The sequence below is a fragment of the Tachysurus fulvidraco genome, chromosome 26, assembly GCF_022655615.1.
Source record: "Tachysurus fulvidraco isolate hzauxx_2018 chromosome 26, HZAU_PFXX_2.0, whole genome shotgun sequence".
NCBI lineage: Eukaryota > Metazoa > Chordata > Actinopteri > Siluriformes > Bagridae > Tachysurus > Tachysurus fulvidraco.
In genome coordinates, this window is record NC_062543.1 from 4,267,741 (window position 1) to 4,278,812 (window position 11,072).

General features: G+C 37.3%; 2 protein-coding genes across 3 annotated transcripts; one reads left to right on the forward strand and one right to left on the reverse strand.

The window, feature by feature from the left end:
• Window positions 1-387: 387 nt before the first annotated feature.
• tmem203 (transmembrane protein 203) lies at window positions 388-3,722 on the reverse strand. The gene is made up of 2 exons (XM_027144151.2): window positions 3,583-3,722; window positions 388-1,267 (listed from the first exon to the last, which is right to left on the reverse strand). Exon 2 carries the CDS (start codon window positions 1,189-1,191, stop codon window positions 778-780), a length of 414 nt encoding a protein of 137 aa, XP_026999952.1. The 5' UTR covers window positions 1,192-1,267; window positions 3,583-3,722; the 3' UTR covers window positions 388-777.
• alad (aminolevulinate dehydratase) lies at window positions 3,685-10,531 on the forward strand. 2 transcript variants are annotated; one of them, XM_027144128.2, is made up of 12 exons: window positions 3,685-3,812; window positions 4,914-5,036; window positions 5,435-5,485; window positions 6,334-6,430; window positions 6,524-6,659; window positions 7,023-7,106; window positions 7,196-7,284; window positions 7,807-7,862; window positions 7,959-8,046; window positions 8,141-8,227; window positions 9,641-9,770; window positions 10,065-10,531. In XM_027144128.2, the coding sequence occupies exons 2-12, from the start codon at window positions 4,918-4,920 to the stop codon at window positions 10,121-10,123; spliced, it is 996 nt and encodes a 331-aa protein (XP_026999929.1). In that variant the 5' UTR covers window positions 3,685-3,812; window positions 4,914-4,917; the 3' UTR covers window positions 10,124-10,531. The 2 variants fall into 2 exon arrangements, with proteins under 2 accessions (XP_026999929.1, XP_026999934.1); XM_027144133.2 differs by having other exon boundaries at window positions 3,725-3,818.
• Window positions 10,532-11,072: the final 541 nt, after the last annotated feature.

Genomic DNA, 11,072 nt, shown 5'->3' on the forward strand with positions numbered 1-11,072 from the left:
GCCATCTCGCGGTCAGTCCATGTTCACTCTGCACCCGGATTGAGTCTTATTATTTTAATATTCATTGTTTATATTTCATTTGTTTGTTTTATATGTAGGGACTGGACAAAGATTAATATTAAAGCTACAATCCAAAAATGAATATAAATTCAATTATACTTAGGCAGAACTTAGTTACATTCATTTAAGCAAGTAAGTCAGTAAAAAGTAATCAGCAGATCAGACCATGTTTCTGATTGGCTCAAAAGTCAAGTCTGATTTAAATCACTAGGACAACTTTCTATAGATTTATTGAAGACACAAAAAGAAAAAAAATACTAAAAATAAATGCTTTATGGAATTCACTTTAGTGGGAAATTGAACAGAGAATCAATAAGAGAACACAGGGCAATTTAAAGTGTATATGTTTTATTTACAATATATACAAATAAAGTGTTGGAATTACACAGGCAAAAGAAGAGCAACCTCATTCAGAGAGAGAGAATGTTCATTCAGCATGTAGGACATTAGAAAAATAACCCCAACAAAAACACACAAACAACCCAAACACACACAAAAGACTGCATTGTAATGAGATATAACGACACCATGTTTATAGATTTGAGCCAAGACCACATTACAAAAAATGGTCACTTAAGCTGCAGCTCTGAATTGTAACCAAATCTCTCTCCGATTTAAATAGCATACACAAGAGCAAACAACGTCTCAGGAATAATCGTTAAAGTTCATATGGGTGGAGCCAAACAGTTAAAATGGCAATGATCTGTCATGTTCATACTAATTAACGCGGCATGCACGAATCATGAGCAGTTGCAGGAGGACGAAAAGTGGCGAAACGACGAGGCCATAGAGCGGGTCACGTGTCTGGTCGTGCTCGGCCAGTTTCTGGCAAAGCAGCACCTCGCACACCAGTTTGAGGCTGAGCACGGTCAGCACCCAAAGCAGACGCAGAACAGCCAGCCGCTCCTCACCTTCCTGATATAGGCGGATGGAGACAATGGCTGTGAAGTAGGTGCTGAGGCCGTCTGCGGCAAACAGCGGCACGAACACAAGCCACCAGCTCAGTTTATCCAGCAGGTCTACGCGCAGAGCCACAAGCACGCTGAATACCAGCAGAGCGGCAAGGTGGAGGAAGAGCTCGAAGGTGGCAAAGCCGAGCCATTGGACCAGCTCACGCAGAGAGAAAAGCATGGTGTGGTAGAACTTGCACTGCTTTAAGGGATGTCAGGCCAGCAGGTCATGAAGAAAGGATCATAATTTGGTCATTCTGAAATGATAAATAACCAATTAATCATGTATTGTAGGTCAACATTGTATGCACTGTCTAATACTCTAAAGAAGATTTAGAGACTTTAATATCTTTGATACATGTTGATTCTTCTCCTGCAACAAGAATGACAAAAATGAAATCATTTTTAAAAGTTGCGTATAAATGATTGAGGAGGCTAAAGTGAAATGTAAATGTTTTGGTATTGACTTTGTACATACATGTGTATATGGTGTTCACATGGAACATTCTGTGCATCTTCCTAACAGCTCATTTGCATGTAGCGACACCCACAAAACTCCATAAAAGGTTAAGTGATACAAACAGCTGGAAGCATGAAATGAATGATGAGGGTAAAAGCTATTACTAACCCTATAATAATAATAATAATAATAATTAATCATTATTATTAATAATAAAGTACAAGCTAAATCCTCCTAACTTTAGAGTTTATGGCTCTGCACAGACAAACCAACCTGTTCTGTGTTTATACAGCACCATTTCTTTCGCTATAATTTAAGAATGAGTTTCACTTTTTCATTTCTGAATTTATCGGTTCGTGATGGCTTGTGTTCTGTATTTTTTTTATATTCAATATCTCTAAATACATCCTACAGCTGGTTTTCACATGAAGACCCAAAGCTCTGCTATAAATTTAAACTCAATAGGATATTTCAAATATTTTTCACAAAGTGCAGTAATTCAGTTAGAATGATATGATTTTACGTCAATCAAGTCGATGTTTACATTGAATTTGCATGCACTCGAGAGTACGAATAGAATAGTAATTATTAAAATAGTAATTTTCATATCACATTTCTTGTGTAAACGCTTATATTCAGGATTTACATATCCAACTTGATAAATGATGACTAGTGAGCCTTTAAAGCATGATCCTTAAATTGAAATATAATCCCTCCTGCTACTTGATTCCAGCCATGTCCCTGAGTATGGCTTACAGCTGTGACAGGACTGGGACATTTCAGTCCCTTAAACCTGTAACACACTAATGCAGGTACTGACCTGCATTTACTTCAAACAAATGCAGCATCTAATCCTTAACAGCTTATTTCTCATGGTACAGATGAACAGAAAGTCGTGGCCTAAAGGTTAGAGAGTCTGACTCGTAACCCTAAGGTTGTGGGTTCGAGTCTCTGGCCGGCCACGACTGAGGTGCCCTTAAGCAAGGCACCGAACCCCACCAACTGCTCCCCGGGTGCCGCAGCATAAATGGCTGCCCACTGCTCCGTGTGCGTGTTCACTGCTGTGTGTGTGAACTTTAGATGGGTTAAATGCAGAGAACAAATTCTGAGTATGGGTCACCGTACTTAGCTGTATGTCACGCCACTTTCAAATGCTGTCTGTCTGTTTTTCTTTTGTTGTGCTCTCTGTCACAGAACCTTCCCCTTATAACACACTAGATATCAGACCTGGAAGCCTGAAACAGCACCACAACCTCCTGCCACCCTGAAATCCCATTCCTTTTTATTTGACTTTTATTTGACTAAAAAGATGTTTTTCAATGTTTTAAAATACATCTTTATTCACCCAGTTTGTGACACATGTTTAGCACAAATAAGTTTTATTTCATTATAGGAAATAAGCAAAACCTGTCACACCTTTAAAGTTGAACGTTAATTCTATGAAATGTCAGGAAGGTTATTCCTATTTAAAATGCAGCACATCACATGACTGAGGGCAGTGGTGGCTCAAAAGGCTGTATCATAGCTGCCCCTGCACTCTGACCCCAACCTCCTCAGTTGGGGTATGTGAAGAAAAGTATTCCACTGTGCTGTAATGTATATGTGGCGATAATAAAGGCTGCTATGCCACCGTTCTATAAAATGTACACACTGTTCCAAGCACTGACACTGTATACTCCTTACATGAACGTCAAAGGAATAGAGAAAACAGCCTTAAAGGAAACTTTACAATGAATCAGTCACAAGGTCTAAATCCTCACATCATTTCGTGTAGAATGAGAAAGAAATAGTGAAATTATGTATAATGTAGAAAGACAGCAGATTGTACCACCTCGGTGTCTTCAGTAAGCAAAAGTTATCTTTGGTTATTCACGAATAATTGGCCTTTTCCTTTCTACCTTGGTCTTATTATTCAATTTATTTTTTATTCTTAATCAGTAAAAATATATTAAATCCCAGAGACGTTATCAAACCTACTGCGCGTGCCTTCAATAACAAAGCTAGTTGGTGCTAGTTTCATATATATACACACACACACAGCGTTAGCTAAGTTAGCTTTAGCAGCTAAAATCACCTATAAAACCGACCGCGTTAGCAACAAGACAGTCTTACCTAACGACACGGTGCATCCTAACAAGGCAAACGTTACATTTTTGACAATTGTGTCAACGCAGATACACGAGATAATAAACAGAACGCATAGAAGAACAACCAGAGAAACGCGTAGACACTAGCAATCATGCGCCGTCGCATAGTGATGACGTTTTACGCCAATCTTTACCCTTAAATACAAACGCCAACCCACTGGAACAAGTCACAAGAGCTTGAGACCAGACGCTGCAGTAAGGGCACGTTTTAGTGTCATTTATTTGTTTATTTATTTTTAAGACACGACAGAAATAATTTTAACAATTGTTTATACAGTATATGTACATATATTTATGAATACTGTTACAAGAAGCTAACTTTTTAGCTAGCAACATTAGCAATAAACTCTTTAGCTAGCAACTTTAGCTCACAACTATTAACGTTTAAAGATCTAAAGTTATGGATCAAATGCGAAATATTTGTTAAACCCTTATTTAAATATGAAATATGAAATTTTATTTAAACACGTATCCGTGTGATATAATCAGATGAATTTTGTTTTATTAATATTATTGTACATGTTTAATGTGATGCCAATGCAGATAAATTACTGATATACTTTTTACAGATATGTGTAAATATATATTTATATATTTACTATAATTATGCTCACATGATCTGGTAACCTTAATGTAAAAATTCAACGCATCAAAAAATAATAACAATTTTATTAATACAACAAAAAACAGTACCAAAATCTTCATGATGAAAAATTTTAATAGTTGAATTAAATAATAATAATAATAACAACAACAACAACAACAATAATAATAAATAATAATTTCATAGTCTAGAATTTTCTTTTCTTTCATAATCTCCAACCTTAACAAAGAATATATTAAATATACCTCTTATAACAGTGTAATGATGTCGGTTTTGATCTATAAGCATGGTGAGACTTTCTTGTCCGGGGTATTTAACATGTGAATAAATATTAGAATAAAATGATGTTTCTAAAATTAATCTATGCTACAATTATAAAAAAAAAAAAAAAAAGGATTATGCATGTTTGTGCGCGGAAATGGGTGTTAAACTTGTCAGAACGTTTGCTTTACGGCTTAGTGAGCCAGTTTGTGCCTGGAGATGCATGTGGAATGTTTGACTAGGAAAGCTCTCTCGCATGCATGCACGTTCAATATGACAGAAATGTCAGTTCAACAAAAGCTGCACTGTTTCAGGTTTATGATCTTTGATGAGTTAGATTGTGAAGTGGGAACATGTCATGTCTGTTTTGAGGAGCAGGTTCTTGCAGTGTGTTTATTGTGCAGGGAGATGACTTGATTTTTTATCTTCAGGACAATGGCACAGGCGGCAGACTCCATCCTGCACAGCGGCTACTTCCACCCGACTCTCAGATACTGGCAGACGTGTGCATCAGACCTTAGACCTGACAATCTCATCTACCCCATCTTTGTCACGTAAGCATTCCTGCTTCTGTTTGCTTCTGTTAGTGTACATGTGGAGGGAGGGAGTTTTACACACACACACACACACATACACACACACACACACACACACACACACACATTATTCTTATGCCACAGGACTGTCTTCAATCTGATTGGTCACTTCTGAAAAACAATGGTGAGACTGTGTTTCATTAGTTACGGCTCATACACAGGGATCCTAATGCTTTTCTGTGCTGTACGTAATCAAGTAATAATGCTAAATAATACTCTGCAGATTATATGCAGATTACCATTGAGAATGATTCATAGCAAAGTTTTCTTTAAGGCTGTTTTCTCTCTTTCTTTGACATCCATGGAAGGAGTCTCCAGTGTAAAAACTTATTTGTGCTAAACATGTGTCGTCACAGAGACAGTCCAGATGCAGTGGAACCTATTGCGAGCCTGCCAGGACAAGCAAGGTAACATTCCTCATCGCATGATTTCATGTCATTTTCCTGGTCTAATTAATGTATGTCTAGTGTCTAAGAGCATTCCAGATGATATGTTTCGAGAGTGCAGGACACTCATTTGAATTTGTACCATTTTTAGGACTGACCATCAGAAATAAAACGAATCATGACAACGGAACGCTTTATTAATGCTTAATAGATGTTGAAGTTGTACAATAGGTTGAAGTTGAGGTTGAAGCTTAGTCCAGGCTGGAGACTGGAGATAAGACATATGCTGGAGGGTGGATCCTGTGCCAGCCCTCCTGAAACGAAGATAATAAAAAAAGGGGTGGGGTGGGGGGGGGGTCTTTGTTTTAAAGAACACACCCTGTTCATTACAGCCACTGTTCAACAGTCAAATGAAATCTGTTCCTTATGTCCAGTGAAATATTATGAAGTGGCTTGGAAAAGTTTCTCCAGCTCGTAATATATTATCTATAAATTATGGCCTAAGTATAATTCATGCAGTATAAATGCCTTCTGACTTTGACATGCTCAGCAAATGGATATCGTATTCATTCCAGACGTATTTCAGATATAACAACAGTTTTCTTATTTTTTAAATTACACACACTCAGGAGTAGATTAAGGACTTTTTTTTTTGTATTTTCATGAATATCATGTAAGTTCTTGTGTAAACACTTGTATAAGGGGCTTTATGAATAAATCCGTTCGTATCCGGCTTCATAATACAGGCCATCTGAGTTTAATTTTTAAATTATTTCACAATATCTTCAATATTTTGCTTCTACAGTAAGAATAAGCTCGTGTGCCAGAACAGAGTAATAATCCCCAGTATTACATGTCACTGATTGCAGATACGGTATTAATAAGCTAGAAGGAATGTTGCGTCCGCTGGTGGAAAAAGGCTTGAGATGCGTACTGATTTTTGGAGTTCCTGCCAAAATCACAAAGGTGTGTAAAGTAAAGTAAAGCTTTTACACTACACTGTCAGGATTTTTATTTTATTATTTTTAAAAGCCTGGTACTATGTTTTTTTTTCTTCAGGATGATCGTGGCTCTGGAGCTGACACCGATGACACTCCTGCTGTTCAAGCTGTGAAGAAACTGCGAGCTCTGTTCCCTAATCTGGTGCTGGCTTGTGACGTGTGTCTCTGTCCGTACACGTCCCACGGTCATTGTGGTCAGCATGCTTTTCTTCATTGTGTAAACAGTGTGACGGACTGGTCCTGTATGGCGATTATAAAAGATCTGATCTCTCTCTCTCTCTCTCTCTCTCTCTCTCTCTCTCTCTCTCTCTCTCTCTCTCTCTCTCTCTCTCTCTCCATCTCTCTCCATGCCCCCCCCTCTCTCTATGTCTCCCTCTCTCTCTCTCTCTCTCTCTCTCTCTCTCTCTCTCTCTCTCTCTCTCTCTCTCTCTCTCTCTCTATGCCCCCCCCTATGTCTCCCCCATCTATGTCTCTCTATGTCTCTCTCTTTCTCACGCTCTCTCTCTCTTGCTATCTATGCCCCCCTCTATGCCCCCCCCCATATCTGTCCTCTAAAGGGATCCTGCGTGAAGATGGCACCCTGGATAACGCAGCGAGCTGTATGAGACTAGCAGAGGTGGCACTGGCGTACGCACGTGCTGGTTAGTCTGAAAACAAGTGTTGTTGGAACCCTCATCCCTCTATCTTTCCCATTATTTTCATCGACACCTGCATCACTCTGTCTGTCCAGGTTGCCACATAATCGCCCCGTCTGACATGATGGATGGACGGATCGCGGCCATTAAGCAAACACTCATATCCAATGATCTTGGTAACAAGGTAGCTTAGAGATCTGATTACCAGATTATTTTTTGTCTTAAGTGATCTTTTTATTTATATTTTGAGTCTAAGTTTTATCGGACTTTCCATAAAAAATTAGACAAGAATAAAACTATTGTGCAGAAGGATGTAGCTGGGTAATATGGCAGTATACTGTTAATATTTATATTCATATTTTTATAATGTAGCTATAAAAGCTCAGCATGACCTAGACTTTATTTTGACTCGGCTCACTTTAAAGGAATAAAAATATTTAATCATATAATAATAATAATAATAATAATAATAATAACCTTAAAGGCTAAATCCTTCATTGTTGGTCGTAGAAAATAGCAAAATATATCATAATAAATAAAAAAGATCAATAAAAAAGATTAAAAAATACTCTCAATGGCAAAAATATATGTATTTAAAAATATAGCATATTTATGTCTGGAACACATGTCGAGTTTAAAGGTGCTTACTTTTATGAACAGAGAAAATAATGTGAAAGCAGCTGATGAAGTCACTTTTCCTCCTCAGGTGTCAGTGCTGAGCTACAGTGCCAAGTTTGCGTCCTGTTATTACGGCCCTTTCAGGTATCTCACATAATCAACTAATCACTTCTGCCTTTTCATGAACTTTTTGTGTTTTACTTCTATGGTTTATTCATCAATCAAATCCCACTCCTACAGGGATGCCGCTCAGTCCAAGCCAGCTTTCGGAGACAGACGATGCTATCAGTTGCCCCCTGGTGCCCGGGGACTTGCTCTGCGAGCCTGTGTATGGAAAGCGGATAAAAAAAACAAAAACGTCTTTGTGATTTGCAAATATTACTAACACAAACACTGGACTCACTGTTTTCACGACTCTTTAGGAGAGAGACGTGAAAGAGGGAGCCGACATGCTGATGGTGAAACCAGGGTTGCCTTATCTTGATATTCTGAGAGAGGTTAAAGATAAGGTTTGTATTTCAGACACAAGCATGCATGCATTTCTGGATAACGTACCTGCAAACTCTCCATTCTGATATTGAAATAGACTTTGCAGGTTGATGCCAGTGAACATAGACCTCAAAGTGAACTCTGCTGTCTACAGTGGTGTTCTGTGGTCCAGTCAAAGGTTTCCCGACGTTTTTGTTTTTGTTTGAACAAATTACATCTCGGACTTCGAAAACAATTTGCTTTCACAGCGAATTAACATCAAAGTCGGCAAACTGCAATTGAGGCTATTTTTTATGTTGCTTATAATCGCAGCACCTCAAGTTCTCTGTTCAAGGGCACATGCACGCGTTCACCTCGCACGCATAATTAATTGATGCCCTAAGAATAACGAAATGCGAAATTTCGTTAACCTTAGAAATTTTAAAGTAGCTGCACTTTAGTTACTAAAGGGTAATTAACGGTTTATTTTGCCTTGCAGTATATATAAATTTACAAAAAGGGTCCACATAGTGACACTCCTATGTGGTAATTAATTCTACTTCACTGCTTAAGACGCTGCTGCTAACTAGCTAAAGATTTAGCTTAGCAAACTTGCTGGCGATAGTTATGTTACAACATGATTAAAGTACTCTAACGTGAGTAGTTTAAGAAATTCAAGCTATATCGTCAGCATTTATATCGTTAACGTCTTTAGCACAGATACAGTACGAGTTGTCCGGTACGTCTGCTACAGTTTCACCTTTGATAGAAAGGTCAGCTTTTAAAACACCGAATACGTGAATATTTAACAAATTTGAATCAACTTTCAAAACTCAGACATTGCAGATTATGATACCTTTTTAAAGCTCTTGTTCTTGTGGTCTCCTGGAGAATTACAGTAAATACATTTAAATTGCTCGTATTTTTTAAAGCATCAGATGCACACAACAACTGCCACGCATTCAGCTCTCTGGAGAAAGTGACTTGTACAGACTAATAACTTATATTTATATTTTAAAGATTTTACCAAAGTAGTTTTCAAATTTAATGCTCTTATAAAGCTATTATAATGTGAGCTTATAACAGAAAACGGATTTCTGAGCTTGGTTCCTCTTAAGGTTTCTTCCTCGTTTCATCTCAGGTAGTTTTTTTTCTGCCACCGTCTCCTCCGGCTTGCTCATTATGGATAGATGTTAGGGATATATAGTAACTTAATTTGAAACTTTACTTTTTTTAAAGTTTAAAGCACTATACAAATGAATTGAATTGAATTATATTTTTTTAAATAACGAGTCAGTTGCTTTCTGCAGTAATCACACATTCCCTGCAGATACAGTAGATGGCAAATTGGTCGAACAGCTTCTGAGTATTCGTTAAATAAGCGCCATGCAGTGAATGCGGTTTCAATGGATAGGAAAGAAGTTTCTGAGATTTATAGTGTTCCTCCTGTCCAGCACCCGACACATCCGCTGGCGGTGTATAACGTGTCCGGAGAGTTTGCGATGCTGTGGCACGGAGCACAGGCCGGAGCCTTCGACCTTCGTACAGCTGTCCTGGAATCCATGACCGCCTTCCGTCGGGCAGGTGAGACAATAAAGAGGACAAGAATTACACTTCTGCACTGTTCAGTCTGTGTGATCGGTTATTTTGTTATATTTAATGAAGTTCTCCATTTATTGTATAGAATCTATGGCGGCTTCCTAATTGTTACCGATCCTTTCAGAAGGTTCCTCTTGTTGTAATAGTATTACAGATAAAGATTTCTTCTGATTTTTTATTTATGTACTGTAACTGGCTCAAACCATATGTCTTTGGTCGGTACTTTTGGAATCTTTTGGAATACATTTCTTAAATTTGAATCCTTGTTTTTATTTCCAGGAGCAGACATCATCATTACTTATTACACTCCTCAGCTGCTCACGTGGCTTACAGAGTGACAGGCGAACCATCCTCAAAGATTACTTCTGCTTTATTCCAAAGGCTTTGCAACACAACGGGCATTAAGAGTTGATGTTAAAGAGACGAGTCACTGAATTCTTTCATAGAAATGATGATTTTTTTTTTTTTTTACATTGAAGTTCTTTGTGAGGAAAAAATATGCAATATAACGTAATCCTGTCTATTGTTACTGAGCTGTGATGATCAAAAAGTAAATATAGCAAACTAACACATTCTGTTAGCATTTAACATGATTACACGTCTTTGATTTTTTTTTTAAAGCATCTTTCAAAAAATTTCATTAAATTATTGATGCATAAAGTTATACAAATTATGTTCAAACGTAAAAGAATGCTTTTGTGTCGATTCTGTCAATTGAATAAACACCAATTTGTTTTGTAAAGTGATAAAATAGCCTGGGATGTGATTACGTACTCACCTCAATCCGAGGGCATGAAGAACATTTACACATTTGCATCTCCAGTATAGAAAATACACACAGAAGCACTTTTATTCCAAACATTATTTATTACATGTTTATTACCATTTTAGCAGCAAAATCATTTGGCTTCACAGCACAGATGGTCAGTTCACACCCCAGTTCTGACCTTGTTTTACCTTTTTTTTCCCCCTCAGTTTTTTCTGTGGAAAAAAAATCTGACCCAGTGATATCAATGAAAATCCCACAATTATTATATTATAATTGTTAGAATGAATTATAATGAAATAATAATATTAATTAAATAATAATACATATTATATACCACAAGTAATATATAAATGTAAATTTGATTTATAATCTTAAAATGATAATTCACAAATATCTTGTATTTGTAAACACCTGCCAGGGTGGTTTTTATGGACAGCAATAAAAATAAAGAAAGAAAATGCGCGGTTTGTTGAATGTTTGACTCTGTGTTGTCATTATAGATAAAGACCATTAGTTGT